The 20,491-nt window shown below is 39.1% G+C and overlaps 1 protein-coding gene across 2 annotated transcripts in view; it reads left to right on the top strand.

Moving 5' to 3' along the window:
- The window catches only part of LOC111564240 (alpha-1,6-mannosylglycoprotein 6-beta-N-acetylglucosaminyltransferase B-like), a 161,116-nt gene that overhangs the window by 117,298 nt on the left and 23,327 nt on the right, over window positions 1-20,491 (top strand). For both annotated transcript variants that reach the window (XM_055010232.1, XM_055010233.1), the window contains exon 9: window positions 18,707-18,838. In XM_055010232.1, the coding sequence (XP_054866207.1) occupies window positions 18,707-18,838 (132 nt within the window). The remainder of the gene's footprint in view (window positions 1-18,706; window positions 18,839-20,491) is intronic.

The following is a 20,491-nucleotide window of genomic DNA, read 5'->3' as shown; positions in this document are numbered from 1 at the left end:
GATTTGGGAAACAGTTTAAGCAAATAAGTTTGTGCCCTGATTTCCACTACAGTTTTGCACCATCTCTGGTTTGATTGCAGCCAAGGGCCTTTTTTTACATGTCATAATGTCACTCTCGCCCTGTGCTTCCTGACTGACTCTTCATTGGCAACTATCAGCTGTCAATTAAAGTGAGAAAGCCAAAAAACAAACCATTAAAAATATTTTAAGTCACCGACTTGCTCTCTCTTGTTTGTGCACTCAAACTTGAGGTCAAGTCACACAGTCTCATCCCAACTGCAGGTAATGTCTCAGTTGCCATGGAGATTAGACTCCAGGCAAGTTGAGGTTGGAGGTGGGAAGAAGAATAATAGCCAATCAACAACTGCAAAACAGTAAAGGAGACAGAACAAGTAGTAATCTACTCCTGAATAGGTGCAACACACATTAACACAAAAGCAGATGTAGACTAAAATTCACAGTGCAGAGAGGCCAGTTAGAATCGCTGCCAGGGTTCATATTTTTGTATTTATGTACTGTGTTGTGTATATTTTAGTACTGCAGCCCTTTTTGTTCCTGCCCCCACAGTCCTGCCGCTGGCTGTTGTTAATGCAGTTCCTATAATTTCATGTTGTTTTGAGTAACTGCTGTTTTCTAATCAGTTGTTTTTACAAGCTTCTCTCAAGTTGATGTGCCAGGAATCCCTCGGCCAACAGGAGACCAGATAATTGTCAGTTTTATACCACTCCAACTAGCAGTTAACAGTTTCTATAAAGGCCATCTGTTCACAAATCTTTTGCAATTTAACTTTCATCTCAACTATAAAACCTCAAGATTTTTATGTGCATCTGTAGATAGCCAGCTACATTTCTATCTGTATTTAATTCATTTTTACTTCCACAGTGGGTTTTTTTCATTTTTGCCATGCTTCTTCTTTTACCAATCATATTGAAATCAACCAATCCTATGCCAAATATCAGTCTGTCTTTCACAGGCCTCTGCTTTAGTCACGTTTTGTCTGTTTTATTCCCTCTCTTACAACAGGAATTTCAGTCTCCAACATCTTAGTCCTATGTGCAAAGGTCAAATCTGCTGCTTCGGGAAGTTTGACTTGGACAAGTCATCAATAATAAAAGCCTGTGAAGCCTCTGGTGACAAACTAAAATCCATCGAAAGCAGTAAACAAATGTGAGTTTCTCAAACTACATAAAACTGTGCTATTGACCACCTAACTAAATTTTAATTAATAACAAAAATAGGCTTCAAAATCTGAAAAACACAAGTAGTATTCTCTGGTCTGAAACAATGAGGGTATATTCACTGAAGGCACTGACTAATACATTTCACTATAGTGCAAATGAATTGTACTAACCAGGTAAACGGGTTACCTGGGTTTGTTTTAACTTAGTCAAACAGGTTCGATGTAAAATCAGAAATACTCGCTTTACATATTGAATGTTCTAGTTACTAATCAATCCCATTCTTCCTAGTCACATCCTTCTGAGGACATCTAAATACAAAGACTTACTTATTCTGCAAACTATGGCATCCATGGACAATACATTTGTATAGCTAGCTAGCAAACTGGACCCTGCAGTGGGTCTAATGACTCACGAACGAGTAAGAGAACCACCGATGCTAGTGCACTCTAGTTTCTATAATGTTCTACTATTGAAGGAGGTTTGGCTTCAGTGCATCAACGATTTCTGACCCACCCCCAAAAAACTGCATTGACACAATTCAGTACAACGTAGTTCAGTCTTTTCACATCATCTGCAATAATTTGCCGACATGTACAATGTATTCGGAAACAAATTTCTAAGTAAAGCAAGGCAACAGTAAGTGTTACTTCCCTCCTTCAATAAATGACACCATCTGTCTCGTGTGAGACAGTGAGCATTTTACAGGAAGAAAAAACTCCATATGTGCAACTACAGCAGAGGCAGCATCCTGTAAAAGACCCTAATGCTAGTTTGCATCATAAGCTCATTGCTATAAGTCTCGCGCTTTGGTCCAGAGATGGCTTGCATAACCCGAGAGATTAATGCAAAAAGACCTATCCACTGATGTTTCGTAATGCCTGATAAAATTGGATTGGAGTTCAAATTCTCTGTGTTGCACACTTGTTTTGATCTGCATTTTTCTCCCTGCCCTGTGTGTGTTTGAGTTTGTTGTGTTTCAGCTTTCTTGCTTTCTTTAATATGTTTTTTTTCCATTGTATTTTATCTTTTCTAACTGTACCTGCAGTTGCTTTCTGTTAAATGATGGTGTGGGCGCCATGTCAAAGGCCTTGTAGTGGAAGGTGTTGGTTTTTAGAAAGTCGGTAGTAATGTTCTTTGTCCCTTTAGCTAAGAAAACACGTATCTTGACTCAGCATTTTCACTTCACCAAAATGCAGAATAAATATGTGGATATGAATGTGAGTGGTCAGAGGAGTTGTTTTTCTTCTTCTTTTGATATGTTTCTGTTTTTCCATGAAAAGGCAATGAGAAGTCAGGGTCCTGCTTTATGCATCTCTGTGCCTCATGAACTTTTATTCCCTCTCTCTCCCTCAGTTTTTCTCTCACTGTCTCCCCACCATCAACCTGACTCCCTCCCCTTCTACCATCATTAAAGTGAAGCATATAGAGAGATTGGAGTCTGTGACCTCAGTTCAACTCCTTCTCTTCCACAGACTGGCTAACAGCTGCCTTATTGTGCCGTCCCCAAGCAGATCTGAGTACACACCTATCCTCTTTGAAACCCCGCTCCTCCTGTCCCTGCTTCTGTCTCACAATTAGGCTTATTGCTTTCCTTAGATTGCTGTTTTATCTTATTGTTTTCACAACTTTAATGCTCTTCTTTCTGACTTTGTTGTGCCAGCAAGCAACTCTGCAGGTTTAGAGGAGAACAACTTGTAAAGCAGCTGACTCCAAGCAATATCATACAATTGGCTGTAAGTGTGTTTGGGGGGAGCATTTCTTATTAAAAAATATCCCAACTTTGAGCTATGAAGGGAGTGTGTATCCGATCTCTTTATTCGAAGGAACCTGCTGAGGTGTATAAAACCGAGGTGGCTCCGTCTTTAAGAGAAACCGTGGCGCATTAACATTAATCAGTTGTGTTTGTGTGTGTTTGGTTCATGTGAGAAACGGTGTCAGCTTGTCTCTTTGTTAAAAACTAGAGCATACAAATGAGTGGTGTACTCGCTCTGCATCATTCTGTCTGCTTTAAGCGTCTGAGTTAGCAGAAACAAACCACTGGCAAACACCTCTCCTCATTTTCTTCTGCCCTCCTTCCCTCCTTACATCCTTTCGGCTCTCCTCCTCTCTGGTTTCATATCGTCTAACCTTTCTTTCAGTGTATCTCCCTTTGTCTCTCAGTTTCTTTCTCTTTCTCGCTACAGCTCTTCCCCTCTAAGCTCACATCAATGCGCTTGTTAGCGACTTCCCAGATTTTTAGAGCATTTCGTCACCCTCTGCCCTTACTGGTAATGCCTTGCAGACACACATACACTGCAGTGGAACACGCGCTTGGTAATGACTTACCAAATCCTTTGTCTCACATTTAAAGAACTGAGGGGGAAAACAGATGTGGCCCATCGGTGACTTCTTTTACATTAGTGGTGTTTCTTTGACTCACATCTCTGCATGACATTACCTCTAATTGGTCTGTGTGACACAACTGGGACTCGGAACTACAAATAGGACAAACTGCTGCTTTTGCTTCTTCGGTGTACCTCTATAAAGGTGTGTGTGTGCCGGTGCAGCTATCCTTGTAAAAATTGTATTTTTCCACCTTTTACATGTGGACAGTTTTTTTTTTTTTTTAAATGAATAAAGCCTTTATCACAAGTAATTATTTAAACTGAATATTATATGAGACAATTTGTTATACAATCTAAAATACTGACCATGTCTTCCTTAAAGTCAGTTAAGTATCAAAATTCTCTGCACCTATATCAGACCATGCTGCAATAACTTGTCTTTGGTACATACACTATTAATTCTTGTTTCCCAAATTTCTCCTTTGCATAAATGTCATCCAAAAGCCATCCATCTGCAATAATGTCCTAGCATCACCAATAAAACTGGTACTTTCTTTTCACTGACATTTTCCACACTAAGAAGCAAGCATTATATGCGGTCTGATATTTCTAAATGGTATCCAGCCGTTATTAATGCTTTTATTTACACTGCTGCTTTTTCAGCTATAACCATTAAAAACCGGTCTGTTGGTTATGAGGAGAAAGAAGCTTCACAATTTTGGCACATCAAGTCATTTTTGGCATAAACAGTGACTGGCAAAGAGAGGAAGGTGGAGTGGTAACGTTGCATTTAGGAGCATGAAGGCAGTCTTCATGTCCTCAGCTGTCTGACTAGCAGGAGGGTTAAGGGAGGTCAGTCTCTGTTAGCTGTGGGGCCGAAACAGTTAGCTCTGGCTGAGTAAAGTGAGGAAAGAACAAAAGCATATAGAAAGGTACAGCAAGGGGATGATGTGTGTGAGACTGTGTGTGTGTGTGTGTGTGTGTGTGTGTGTGTGTGTGTGTGTGTGTGTGTGTGTGTGTGTGTGTGTGTGTGTGTGTGTGTGTGTGTGTGTGTGTGTTTCTTCATCTCAGACCAAGGCACTGAGAAGTCCACTTTCCATCCACTTATTACTCCACCAAGAAACGCGGCAGAGTTATATGACAATCGGCGCTGGTTTGTCCATCTGTCTGTCTGTCTGTGCGCAACATTACTCAAAACCGGACTAATGGATTTGGATGAAATTTTCAGGGAAGGTCAGAAATGACACAAGGACCAGTTGACTAGGTTTTAGCAGTGATGCGGCTTATAATCTGGATCCACGGATTAAAGATTTCTGTATCATTGCGAGATAGCGGCATGGCGTCACTATGACTACAAGTGAACACTATGTCAGCTGTCTGCTGACAATCACCTGATTGCGATCCTACTACAAATCAATCGCTGTGGACCATGAATTTTTTAAAGATTTCATCTGTCAGAAATCATATAACTGAACAGCCTTGGCATAGTGCTGCACTCTCTGAGTGCTTTTCTTGTTGGAGAATGGAAACGGAAGGAGAGTTCTAGCACTGAATGGTCTCCAAAGCCGAGAGAATCGTTGAATCAAACTCCAGTAAAACTAACGCTATTAGCCATTTATTAGCTGCCTTTCCTTCACCGGGCTTTATTTCTCACAAGACGCCGCCTAAGGCAAACAGAAAAGGAAGTAAGGAATAAGACACAATAGAGAAGATGGACTGTAAATCTCTTGGTGTAACACATCTAGTTTCTTATAAAATGTTCCGTCCATGTGTCTGACCTATCACAAGCCTCCGCCTCCCTCCTGAACCATGCTGTTGTTCTCTTAAATCAAAGAATAGAGGAGTAGCAAGCATCTCTAAGTAATGATAATAAAACCAAACCACCTGGGAAGTGAAGACTTTTTGGATTCAGTAATATAGATGGAAAAATAATGGAGATGGGAAAGTTTGTTAGCCAACTCTGTAAAATATAGCTGCCTTAGAGTCACATTAGCTTTAAAACTCCAGTCAGGCAGGGAGAGGAAACTACACTTTGTAATTCAAACTAATTATGCGTTTTGTTGGCAAAAGGGATTTCTCCAAAAAGCTTTTGAAAGCTATTAATCTCTGACAGTATCAAATAACACAGAAAGATAACACATTCTGTCTATTTTCAGGGTTTGTTTAATGTAGCCAAAGATTATATGTATTACCTTTAAATTCACTCAGCCAAGTAGATGGTGTGTCTTCTATACTAATGGCACTTCTTTTACCCAAATACAACAGCAAAAACACTGAGATTGGACACTTGTAAGAACAATATTTTACCAAGTAAACCACAGTCACTGATTATTTTCCATCAGGAACATCTTGATATCATATATTTCTCCAAAACCATGTAATGTATAAGTTTATGAAATTGCTTTTTCATGCAATAACTTTAAAGACTACATCAGTACAACAAGATAACATGTTGCCATAATAACACCATAGTTACTTTGGAACGTCTCTCATTAACCTTATGAAAACACTTTTTTTTTTTTTTTTTAAAGAAAACTTTGTGAAAGATCTGGCACAGTGTCATAAATACTGTAGGGTGCAGCTGAAAGAACTAAATCCATCCTTGGGTTAAGAGAAATAATGATCCCTTGCTTGAAAGATTATGAACGATATAATGGTTTTTAATTGGTTCTTGGTGCAATGGAGCATGACCATGACTGATAAATGAGTGTGCAGCACCAGACTGCAAGCACACAGCCATCAGTTTTCATGTTGGGAAAGTAAGCAATCATGCATTCAAAGAAAATATCAATAGTTACATCATCGGTTAGTCGTAAAATGGAACAGCTAGGAGCAGATTGTGCATGTTCTCACATCTTGACTTCTTATTATTAGTTTCCCCACCATTTATTTTTCCTTTCATCTGTAATTCAATATGCGCACAACAGCTTTGTCTCAGTTTTTGATCAGTGTCAACTCTCTATTCTTTATCTACCTATTAGAACATTTAATATTATCTAGGGTAAGTTAAATGACATTGAAACCAGACACACCAATTTATCACATCTGAGCCTAACACTGCTAAAATTGGGTCAAAAACCTCTTATCTTCACTTCCTTTAACAAGCTCAGCAGTGCTTGTTAGCTGTTTTACAACCACTGTTGACGCTACTTTTGTTGAAAAGAAAGAGCAACTGATATGAGCAAAGACAAGCATAATTAGGTTTGGTGGCTACAAATTCTGCTTCATGAGGCAGTCTTGGAGTTGTTAATGGTTAACACGAGAATCCGAAACATTTCACTCAGCGATGCTGTCAGCGTCTCCTCTTCCTAATGGTGAGGAGATGAGATGAGCTATCAACGCCAGGCTCAAGCTGGTGTCAGTACACCTGATATTTCTGTGCCCTCTACGCGAGAAAATTGGGCCATTTTAAGGCAGTCAGCCTTGAAATTAGGCAGAGCAAGGAAAGGTGTTGATTTCACTAAATCTAAATAGATTACTGTCTCTTCTCTCACCTTTACTTTTGTGTTTGATTTACCACTTTGTCCCACTGTAGCCTATACCTCTCACCATATCTCCAGTTTATGCAGCAAATTCTGGATAATATCTGGGCTCAAGCACAGAAAGTCAGTTATGAAACCCATTGGCGGTTCCTTTTGTGACAAACACGGCTCCAACAGCTTCTTCACAGACAAAAGGACATTGTGTTTCTGCCCATTTGTGCAATGAGGAAATGAGAATCTACAGCACCTCTGTCCCATTTAGTTAAAGACAGGAATATGATGGACTGGAATTCTGTGCAGCTCCTCCATCCTGTTCTGTTATTTCAGCAGGAGAAGAATTTATTTGAAAATTGCCAACAAATTCTCCCAATCAAACAGCACATTATTCAAACAACATTGTTTGTTATTTCCTTTTGAAAGGATTTATAAACTTTTTCTATTTTACCCAAGACCTCACTGTGGACAGTTTCAAGCAGGCTTTTTCTGCAGTAGAAATGATTTCAATGAAAACAGAAACTGTTAATTCTTCCTAATTAATTTAGTGGCTTACTTTGTCACTCCTTTACAGACCTACACAACCTTGACTAAAACAACAAAATCATTTTAAATCACTTGGGAAGAAATGGTCTGCAGTGCAGTCTGCAAAAAAAATTGGGTCTAAACTCCCGCAAGACTATAATACCCCAAACAATTAATATGCATTACCCTAAAAGGTAAGCTGGCTAAATATTTTTAATAACTCATTTTCTGATTATTTGACTGAATTTCTGTGACAATTTATCATTTTATCCCGTCTCACTGTCTGGGATAATTAAGAAATAATAATTAATCAATCATTATTGAAGCTGCCACTCAAATTGTACACAGCAGCTTTCTTACTGAGGAAACACACAGAGGGATCCTGCTGCTGTATGATGCTACAGATATTCATACAAACACAATTAACTGACAAAACTTCAGTGGGACTGTTAATAATTTAGCCAAACCAGACAGACAAACCGTTTTCTCCACTCTCCATAATTGTTTCTGCGCCCATACTGATGCATGTATTTGAACGGAAACCTGATGTACAGACATTGTCCTGTGCATGCAACATATGTTTCACCTATAGCACCTTTGTTTTTCATGAAGGAATGACTTTAAGGCTTCCTCCTGTTTGGTGTGACTTTTGTTGGGACAGTGTGAGAGCCTGTGAATGCAGGTGTTTTCTGCAAAAAGTGACAAAGCTGCCAATCCTGAATTACGCATAGCAATGCATATAGCTGAATGCTAAAGCAGCAACAGCAAGATGCACTCTGATGATGCCAATATTGTGATGCAAAGCCTGTTTAATGTAGAGTACTTTGTGTTGCATGTGACTTAGCACCTTAGCAATTTAATTTTGACCTGACGGTGGTGCAAATCAAAGAACACTTCACTCCGCTAGAGTTATAAATTACTTGAATGTAGGAATATCTTTGTGGCTTGTGTCATTTCAGTATCACTTTAACTCTGTGCCACTTTTTCTTTCCACTTTGCATAGCTTCATCGGTGTCATATCAGCTCCTCACGTGAACGAAGAGCTTGTAAAGCTGGTCGACTCCAAATGATAGTCACCGAAGGAAAGAAGTGTCACTAGAAAACTCTTGTTTTGAGCACCAGCGTGTGTTTGCAAGTCTAATTTCAGGTGTGAGCTGGAATTCAAGTCAGCCGACTGAGTGCAGCTTCAGAAGGTCGATGGTCGACAACACACATCAATAAAAATTAGTTCTCAGTGGGTGCTCTGCCCTGTCAGCGGTGGTAATACTAATGAGTTCTCTTATACGCTGCCGTGTGTGTGCGGTGGGATGTGGAACGGCACTTGAATCGACACATCCACTTGACTTCAGATGATTTACGAGTGTGTTTGTTCCTACACATTCATCCATGTGTGTGTGTTCGCTTTGCGCTTGAGCAAAAAAAAGACATCTGGCACTCTGCGTCTGTTTTATTCCTTCCTGAGTGCCGGTGGCAGGTTGCAAAGTGGATTTATCTGGTCTGCACCATGTGTGATAGTGTAATGATATGTACATCTGCCAAAGTATCTATTTACACACTCATTTCCAATCATATGTGTGTGCGTGTGGTCTCTCACTCGCACCCCCGTGGGTGTGTGTGTGTGTGTGTGTGTGTGCATTTTCAATTCCCCTGACTTCCTCCGTCACAACCAATGCCGACTCTTATTCTTCTTGATTTAGGGGGATTAGATGAAAAGTTGCTGACGGAGGGAAAAGAGCCGGCTGCCTGACGTCTGGGGAGACAAAGCAAGAGCAGGCTTTATTAGCACAGTGTGCATGTGCAATTTGCGTTTGTGTGTGGATGTGTGTGTGTGAATAAGTGTATCTGTCAGACCTTGGAGCTTACACAGGTGCATTTTTCATTCTTCTTGTAAGCGGCTGCTCTTTCCGTCTCTTTCTAACTTACATACACATACTTCCTCGCTGAGTTGCTGATATCCCCTTTTCTTCTAAATCTCCACTTTATCTGCTTAATCTTTCCATACAGTATTACCTGACTTCCTTCTCCCTCCTCCCTTCACCCCCCTCTTCTTCTTCTTGTTTTTTCCCTCCTCCTCTCTCCAACTACCCACCCCCCATTGCAACTAACTTGTCACTTTTTTCCCTTCACCTTGCTTTCCCATCTTTCTCCTGCTCCCTCTGTGTCTCTAATTCTCCCTCTCCTCCACTGTAGCTCTTCATCTGAGAATTTTATTATCTCTGACAGGAGTGTTGAATTTTTCCTCTTCCTTCTTTCATCTCTGATTCATCCCCTCCCTCTGCTGCACCCTCTCACTCACTCGCTCTGTGTGTGTGTGTGTGTGTGTGTGTGTGTGTGTGTGTGTGCGTGTGTGCGTGTGTGTGTGTGTGTGTGTGTGTGTGTGTGTGTGTGTGTGTTGGTGTTTATAATGCCTTGTGGGTCCCTTATCTGCTGCACCCTGCCTCGGCTGATAACTGGGGCCTGTCAGCTGCTTCAAGCACGGATACGTACATGCATGTGTGAGTCGGTGCACACGAGCGCTCGTGAGTAAAAGATTGTGTTGAAGGGTATGTACGTATCTTCTCGTGCATGTGCGTGTGTTTCCATAGAGTGTGCGTGTCTGTGTGTGTGTGTGTCAAGCAGGAGAAACTTTGCCAACAGTTTGCCATCCTCTGGGTGTAATCAGAGGCAAATGTGGAAACAGATGATTACATGGACATTTGAGCGATGGTTAGACTGTGTGCGCGTTCGCGTGTGTGTGACCACCTGTCATTTGATTGAGTTGAGAATTAAGAACATATTAATTTACAGCAGTATTTTCTTTTTTGGGACTTTTAATTTTCTCACTACCACATAAATATAGACATATACACACACAACAAAAACAAACACACACATCCTCACATCAGAGAGGTAACCTCTTGACACATAAAGTAGACTTTTCTTCCTATTGGGAGTGTTATGCTGCTTACAGCTGCCTCAAGGGTCCACACTTAACAGGATCAAGCCGGTGTTGCACAATTTTGTCATCATGTCACGGTGATAAACTTAACCAAATTCAAATCTGCAAGTTTGAGGATGAAACTTTTTGATGTTACCTTATGCAACACCCAGGCAACATTTTCATGACACATTTTTTCCCCCATTTCATTCCTGCACAGCCCTTCTGTAAAATTGTTTACAGTCAGTCATAAACATGTACACAATTACCATAACGAGAGCACATTTCCATTGTAGTTGTGTGCAAAGATCTGCAGCACAATATGAATAAATGAACTGCATTTTTTGTTAAAGAAGTTAAAGAAAATATGCAAAATGTGCACATTGAACTACAAAGCTTGAGGTAATAGCATAAATTGTTGTTTTTGCTGTTTGGGAGTGATTTTGTATGAAAGAATTCACACAGAGACTCACACTGAGCACTGCTTGTCACAGTCTCAGCTGCTACCATCCCTTTTTCACTGCTGATCCTCTCTCACCATCAGTCCAGCAGGACAGTGGGGATGACATTAGCTGACAACACTGACTGGAATGCCCTTCAACTTCCGTATCATGCCAGCCAACACAAACCACGCACCCACACATCACAGACACACTAGTACACTGAAAATGTAGATGTTGTTCAGCTCGTCATACTTCCATCCAACAGTCTACATGCATAGTAAAATATGGCAAAAACATTTTTATGTTTGGATGAGCAGGAAAGTTGGTGTATTCATTGAAGCAAAATGCAACAAAGTAATGGAAACAGATTTAGCAAATGCAGCATAAGCTATATAAGTTAAACATCCACTGATGCTTCATTCCACTAAAGACACATTGTAGCAGACAAAAACATGAAGGGAGAGGACGCTGTTACATTGCTCAGATTAGGCAAGGCTCGTTTGTTTGTATTGCTCCTTTCAACTACAAGGGGATACAAAATGCACAGAGCAAATAATACATGAAACAAACATAAATGTCACATTTCCATCTCATTTCTTCATTGATTTTATCTTGGATTTATTAAGGACAAATGTTTACATTCATTCAAGGTTTGTCTTATGTTGTCGCACCATTTTCCGAAATTTTTTAACACCACAGAATTGGGGAAAAAAAATACTCAAAGGTCACATTTATTTGCAAATTTTCTAGAGATTCTGCTACAACTTCAACTACACCAGGTTAGAAACATGACTATAGTGGCAGCTGATGCAGTGCTGACTTACACACACACACACACACACAGGATCAAACAGAAACCTAACATAATAACTTATATAATGAGCACAAACCATCACACAGCAATGAGAAAGTGCGAGAGCTTTTTGCACCACTTGACCTACAGACACACACAGGCACACACACACATATGTACTCACACAAAGAGCAAGAGAGAGAGAAGGGGTATGCACTAATAGACCTATAGGCAAAATGACAGATCTCCACAAGCTCATTTTGTTCCTTTGTGTGCCTAATAACACCCTGCTAGATTGGTCCTTAAGAGATCAATGCAGGCATATGGTAATGAACAAAGTAACTGTATGGCACCGTGCACAGGAAAAAACATGCATTCATGCAGAGTTTCACTGAGACTCTATTGATTGGTCATATACTGAAAGAGGAAGGAGCTCAAAGTTTTGAAAGCTTTTAATTGACAGATTGAGAAGCAAGAAATTGAAATCTGAAATATAAAATGCTGAACATATGTATCTGTGCATGTGAATGTGTTGTATATCCTGATTTACAGTCAACATTATGCCTTTTTAATATGAAAATGTTAGTATTTAATATTGAAATCCCTCAAGAGACCAATTATAACATCAAGACTTCTGAGCTTGAAGGAGATAAAACTTCACACGCATTTGTAACTTTTTGTGTTAGCTCTCAGTTACAATACCCCTGCAATTGTTCAATCAATTTTATACCAAAGACAAAACTAAAGACAACTCAATATGATCTTCAATATTTATATTTCAATATCACTCAGCTCTAATAAACACTTTTTAGGTCAGCACACTTAAGAATTGTCTCTGTATATAACAATCACAGCGCTTCAGTTTGATAAATGACTGCAGTGGGTTAACAGTTTTTGGCCACATCATACATTATCCTCATATTTCCAGTTTGCTTGTTTTTGTTTCGTGAACATGACCCTGACAAAAATGTTTAATGAGCACTGAACCGTGCCGCTTCACTTTCGGATGCACCGTCAACAAATGCACGAACAACAATGTGAGGACAAACCTATTTTTCCTGTAGGATTGTATTTACTTTGAACTGGAATTTATTCAGACAGACTGTGCAGATCCAGAACACACTTTGAACTAATATTAGTAAGGAAACATTCATTGGTGCACTGTTCTCCTGCACTCATGTAGTCTTGCACCATGGTGTTTCAGTATATATGTGTGTGTGTGTGTGTGTGTGTGTGTGTGTGTGTGTGTGGGTGTGTGTGTGCCCGTGCATGTGTGTATTCATTCAAAGGGCCTGTTGAGTAGATGCCAGCCAGGAAACAAGAGAACCTTGGGTAATTGGACTCCTGTGTCGCCCTGCATGGCTCTGGAATTATGTCTGGGATGACTGCCATCCTGTCTGTGTGTGTGCGCATGTATTTGTGTGTATGTGTCAGTGTATATTACTTTGAATCTGTAGATAATGTCTATTCTGCATGTCTTTTATTTATGTTTTGATAGGATGATAAGCGTCATGCTGGTGTATTTGAACTAGGTATTACAGTCGTTGATATTATAGTTATGTATTGTGCACATGAGCCATGTGACTCTTTTGTATATGTGGCAAAAGTTGCATTACCAGGCAGCTGAATTTGAATAATATGTTTTGGGTTTGTGTTTGGTTTTGGTACTGCAGTTTGTTTCACAGTATTTGCATTTGCATTTTCCTATAATTCAAATCTGACAGTGAACACTTGCATTAACTAAAAAACAAACTAAATCTTTAAAATACAACATCTGGCTGTGTGGGGAACTCAAAAACACAAAATCAGTGCAGTAGTTTTCACTGCAACCTGTAGTTTTCACTGCACACTTTATGTTTTCGATCTGCAGGCCTATTGGGGATTGAAAGGCTCGTTGTGTACAAATCATGCACATTTTGAAAATGTTAGTTGCAGAAACATTTTGTATTTTATATTACTAACTAATGGAACAGTTGTTATACCTACTATATCTATCAAGCTTTGTAACGAATCTGTTTTTGTAGCGTGTCCAATGAACAATACATCTACATTAAGTTGAATATGAATGAGTTGTCTGATACAAGGCGTGGGCTGAATGTTTATACTTTACCTTCTTCCATTAAAGGTCAAACTTAATGGACAGCTGTTTCAGTGGAGCTTTGTATACATACAGAACACAAACCAGAGGTCAGGTATTCACTGCAGCTTCATCAGCAAAAATGTCCTTCAGTGTTCCTTAACAAAAGAAGAGGAAAAAATAGGCAATTTCAAGAATAAATAAATCATTTTCTTTCTTGGCCGATATGCTATGGTTGAATAGCTGCCAACAGACGAGGATTAGAGGGAAAGAATGAGAGAAACACGCTGCTGATGGAAAATGAGGAACCAGTGAGCTGGTTGTATTCTGCCATGCTGCCGTTTTCTCAGCTGGCATATTACAATCCATGTTTTTCTTTCTCTTTTTTCTTCTTTTCCGTCTGCCTTTTCTTTTATTTATCTTTAATTCTTTTGAATTCTAGTTAGCATTACTACATTCAGCTAGTCCCTTTCTCACTGGCCTCACTGTTCATTTTCTCATTGTTGTGACAGAAAGGCAGACAAATGAGGGCTGATAGACATCTGCATGCAAACAAAAGGACTGACTGAGCTGCAGTGCTGCGTAATGAAAATGAATTATACGTTATGATATTGCTGACTTTAAGCAGAAATAATTTCATGAATTACAGCTTGTTCTGCTTTTGATGTACTGATAAACCTACTGTATACATATATATGTGTGTATATATATATATATATATATATATATATATACACACACACAATGTGAGAAATGAAGCAGCCCCTCTATTGCTTCAAAGCTGAATGGCAGAGAAAAACATTCATCTACCTCCACTCAACCAACATTAACACTAAATAAAAATATATTCTTGACATAATCTTTCCTTGAGAGAAGATCTGAAACTAAACAGAGTTTTTTGTTTTTGTTAGTTTGTTTTTCTAAGTCATGGCAATAATGAATTGTGTAATAATGTGTGTATTATTGCTAATACACCCCATATAACTGTGTAATCTTTAACACACCAATCATAAACATCCACACATTCACTAACTGTCACCAACTCTCCAAAAAAAGTTTATGTACTGGTTTTTGGGGCCTGTTTTATTATATTAGGACAGAATATGATATGCAGATGCACTAATCCAACTACACAGTACTATATACTTGGTTATATTTGTGTGGTATTTGTGTTTTCATTTAGCTAAATGTATTTTTAAAGTAAATGCAATGAACCAATCTTATAATATATGTAATTATGTCATAAGCAAACCTTAGGTAAAGCAGAAGTGCTAGTATTAGTATATTGGAGATGTTTGATTTTTTTCATGAAATAATAGCATGCATTAAATATTTTTGCGACAGTGACCAAGATGTACGTCTAGAGTTAGATACACATCCTCAAAGTACCGACAGTAGATGCTTCAGTGTGTAACCGAGGCCACTCCGACTGCTTTCTCCTTGTCACACTTCCCAACCTTCCAGTCCAGTGTCATGAGGTTCAGGAAGGAGGCAGAAGGAACCTATAAGACTTAGAGGAAACAGGGGATGTGCAAATGTGAGTGAAGGTGTTCTATTATCACAGACCAAATGTGCGAATGAGCAATCTAGTAGGACAGCTGGAGTTGGTAGGGAAAGCTGGGACTTTATAGCTGCATTTGGAGGATTGGCAAGTTTCCAGTATGTTCATCGTCAAGCTGTGATTGAAATCATTGTCACCCAGACACTACCTTGCTCCCTTTTTTCTCGTCCTTATCCTTCTGTTAAACCTTTTCTCCTTCTTCAAGTACTATCTTAAATGTTGGTTTCCATTCATTTTCACATCAGAGAGGGCTCATATTTCACTTTTTCCTTTAAATTTCAAGACTACACCAGACCCTCATTCAACCTATATATATATATATATATATATATATATATATATATATATATATATATATATATATATATATATATATATATATATATATATATATATATATATATATATATATATATATATATGTATATATATATATATATATATATATATATAAAATCTTGACATCGTCTTTCTCTGAGAGAAGTTCTGAGTTGATAAAGATGTTGATACACTCACCGGGGTCTCATCACCATGCACCCGAAGCCACAAGCTTAATGAGTTGAAGTGACTGATGCTACAGCTGCAGAATTTTTGCCCTAGATTTTTGCTTCGTACTCTTTCTAAAGGCTGACCTTGCTTATTTGTGAAGGTTGTAGGAGATGAGAGGAATATATATATATATATATATATATATATATATATATATATATATATATATATATATATATATATATATATATATATATATATATATATATATATATATATGCATTTTATGTCATTGTTCGCTAAGCACAATTCGTCAGCCCATCAAGTCTTACGCCTTTTTTCTCATTATTTCAAGTTATGTCGTAATGACTCGGTAACATCTCCACAACTGTCATAATGAACAACCTTGAGTTCTATGGATAATGAATATATACAATACTATAATTTACTATTACAGGTGTTTGCATTTCCTGTTACGTTATACCTTCAAACAGGATTTCTCAAAATTGGAGGCCTTGCTTAAAATTCAGCCATGCAAACTCACATTTTGTTTGAAAGTGCCTCAAAATATTAATTCATAAACTGCAATATATAATACATCTATTATGCTGTATGATAATACATAAATGGTGCTGCTGCAAAAGTACTTTTACTTAAATACTTCAAATAAAATTCATTGATAATAAGTTAATATAAGTGAAATTTTCACTCTGATGAAAAACATTGAAATATTTCTTCTACTATAAGATCCAGTCATTTAAATATCATCTATCTAATTATCAGCCTAATTTTTAGCAAGTTCTACTACGTATTGTAATAATTCAAGTGACATTTCATATACCATCCAGATAGTTGTGCCCGAGAGGTAATATTAGCTGAAACCTTTTGCATTTACAAATACAGGGGTGGTTTTTATACACACACAACAAAATATGCTCTATCTGTAGGCTTTTTCTTGCTGGTACTTGCACAATGAAAGTTTATTCTTGACCTTAGGAATAACTTAATAATCTTGATCCTCACTAAGGTTTTCCAGAGCGTATCTCACAGTCTACAGTCCCAAGAACCAAAGAATGCAGTTCAAAAAGTCAGTAAAACTATGAACTCAACCTTCAGTTTGGCTTGTTTGTCACATTTCCACCAGTCAATCATCTTCAGACAAAACACTCAAACATCTGTAAGTAACAACTCCGTGCTCTGGTTCTACAGCACTTTTCTCCATTTTAGCTGAATCACTATATCAAGCTCTTTGATCTGCGTGTTTTCACTCCTGTCTGATGGTGGTTTTCAGCTGCCAGTAAAGCTCCTGCAAGTGCTGCTTTGCAACACTATTAAATTACCCACCCTGGATAAGCAGTGCAGCCAAAGAGACTCCAGTGTAAAACCAGCATCGCAACATGAAATTCACTGGGGGTACAAATTGTATTACAGTCTCCATTAGCCTTTGGCCTCATCTGTCACAGAAATAAGAGCTAAGTAAGAGCAAGCAGACCACTCACAGGTCAAATAACCAATAGCAGGTCTGTCGGCACGGAAGCGGAGACGACCTCAGTCAATCAATGAGTTCAAACAGAGTGAAACAAGGATGTGCAACCAGACACAGTACACCACACACTTAGAAATAATATTGCTGCTCTCCTGTGTGTGTCTGTGCCTGGAAGGTCTTCTTGTAATTAAAGTAGACTTTTGGGAAGTGGTAGGAGTGTATCTATCAATAGACAGACATGCTGATGTTTGGACCTCACAACATAGCAAGTGTAGATGATGCACACACACACACTAATACAGTTAAAGACATGACACACAACCTCAGCTCATCACATAAAACTGTCCCTGTTTCCATTCACCATCTGTTGGTGTTGCTGATGTGGCTTCTGTAAGGTACATTTCAGTCAGGTCATTACAGATTCAGCCCCTTTTTCATCCTGTTTGTTTGAATTATGTTTTGCAAAAGGCCTCCCCAGTGGCCCCATGGCTTAACTTTGATTGAACTCTGCATTGTATATATGGTACTATCAGCTCTGCAAACACACTTTTTAATTCAACTTTCAGTCAAAACACTATTTTAGTTTTTGCTTCACTACAGGGAATGAGATACTTAACTGTGATATAAGAAAATCTTTCAAAGCCAGGGAAGATGGAAACAGTGATGGGCATTTCAGTGGTTCATGTCAATGGATTATTTGTCCTTTGCAGTCAACTGACTTTTTTTTGAAGGACATACTGGTACATTTATTATTTTAGCACACAGTGCAGGGACCTCCCTCTACTGTGACCATGGATTTGTTCATATTCCTGGTTTCATTCTGCTACTTAAAAGTTCTGGGCAAATTGGTTTGACCAGATTATACTGCCAGATGAAAAGTCAAGGGATCAAGTGATGTGAAAGCACCAAACTGATAAAGACTTACATTTAGTTTCTTTGAATATTTTTGTTCAGGAAGACATAATAAGCCTGAAATAGAATTATGTTAACAGTGCAGAAGTTTAATTTCCTCTTCGACTACTTTAACTACAATATGCTGAGAGATTATTATGGACTTTTTGCTCAGTGACATACAAAATGCTACCTATCCCAGCTTTAACATGCAACAGAAAAACACACAAAAACATAATACAAATTTTCATTGTGAGCAGATGTAAGAAAGAAGTTCCAAAACCCACAGTACTCGCACTTCACCCGTCAGTGAATGCATTTGACTCCCAGCTAACAACACAATATGTTCACCTTCCCTTACCCTTCCCCTCTGTAACAAAAGCAAACTGAAATGTTTTTGTGTGAGTTAATAATGAATGCATAGATGTAGGCTGGAGCGCTGCCCCTGTTCTGGCAGTGTTTTTGGAGCGAATCTTCTTTTTTCTGTCTGTCATGTTTCTCTGCTTGGATAAACCGAGTCTTTTATTTGTGTGTGTGCTGCAGGTTCCTCGGTGTGCCCCCAGGCAGAGGCAGTTGCCCACTCACTGGTCCGCTGCCCTTTGACCTGATCTACACCGACTACCACGGCCTGCAGCAGATGAAGCAACACATGGGACTCTCGCTGAAGAAACACAAGTGAGTGGATGTGCATTACATTGTGTGTGCGCAGGTGGCCGTAAGTTTATGTCTCTGTGTTTTCTCACCGTGTATGTTTGAATGTGTGCGTGTGTGTTTTTAAGTGTGGAGGTGTGTGTCAGCAATTTTCCAGGCAGCCAAGTGGGTTTATTGGCTGTGTTTATGGATTAATTATTGCTGGTAATAAGGTGTACATGTCTCTTTCCAGATGTCTGACTATAACTCATTGTGCTTGTCAAAATCACACTCTCATTTTGTCACACAAACACACAGATGCACAAACACACACACACACACATACACACACATAAGCAGTTTGTCTACCTCTAGCCAATCATCTCTATCCAGTTAAAAGACCGTGTCAAATACATACGATGTTGCACATTGTGATGTAGTGGAATAGTATCATTCCCTGCACACACATCATGACCATTCCTCCATAGAGCAATAATATAAAAATAAAAATTTATAGCACCTATAGCATGAGATTGAAGACATATCAGATATTGACAGATCAACATGTATGCATGCACACAAACATAAACATCAGTTCATCCTTGCACCAATTTCCAATCAAACCCTATTTCAGCAGCGTATTATTACTGTTTGAATGCACCCACAGGCTCCTTGCCGTCAGGAGCGAGGTGGTTAAACACAAAAAGAAGAAGAAATAGTAAGGCATGGGGAAAAAAAACTGAAGACATCTGCCACATGAGAAAGAACAAAGATTAGAGTGAGAGATTTTTTGTGTTCTTAGAAAAGTGTGCTTAATGGCTTTTGACATTGCTACAAAGATTCCACAATTTAAAAAGTAGGCCATGACAGTCATGAGACCAAGGCAACAAAACATAAATACCCAAAACAAGAACTTAAAGTGCCACGGTGCTTTAAAAAAAAAGAAAAAAAAGCAGCACATCTCTGCAGAGTAGAGCCATATGAAATCACAACAAACAAATAAAATTGGAAGTCCAACTTCAGCCCTGTCCTCTCCAGCCCCTTAAAACCAGCTGGCAGCCACCCCCCTCTGCCCCGCTCTCATGTTTCCTGGTCCAGAAAATTGGCATGTTTGTCGACCCCCTGTATATGCTGATAGCAATTCACATTTTGCTTTCCTTGTTCTGACAACCAGCACAAAGGAGCAGCAACGAAAGGTAAAAGAGGAGAGAGGCATATGTGAACAGAGGGCCAACTGAAAGTGGAAAAAGAGAAGGAGCAAGAGATAAAACTTGCTTGCAAAGATGGCATCAAAGAAGAGCCGAGAGAACAGAGATGATGAGAGAGAGGCCACAAAACAGGAAGCTGGAATCAACCTAGCACCACATATAAAGGGCCACTCCATGTATTTTTAAAATCCAATTATGAGCGGGAAAAATGCATTACTGGTGGGCTGTGAAGCCATTTTCCCAGCACACAACCTGTTTTGCTGTCTCTCACGATTCGTCTCTCACACACCCACAAGCCTGCTTCTCCACCAGACAGCAGTCAGCACCTAATTGCTTGCTGAGGTCAGCAGTTCGTCGCTCCGTCATTACCGTTGCCGAGTCTTGATTTCTGTTGTTCCTAACAGGATGTGACGTTTCGTGTTTGCAGGAGACAGTCTTTTGTCTGTGCAGTTGCTCGCGGTGAAAGAATGCACTGAATGTTTCAGTAATA

This window comes from Amphiprion ocellaris, chromosome 4, assembly GCF_022539595.1.
Source record: "Amphiprion ocellaris isolate individual 3 ecotype Okinawa chromosome 4, ASM2253959v1, whole genome shotgun sequence".
Classification (NCBI taxonomy): Eukaryota; Metazoa; Chordata; class Actinopteri; family Pomacentridae; genus Amphiprion; species Amphiprion ocellaris.
Note: the sequence above shows the minus strand (reverse complement) of the source record. Positions and strands in the feature narration are given on the sequence as shown.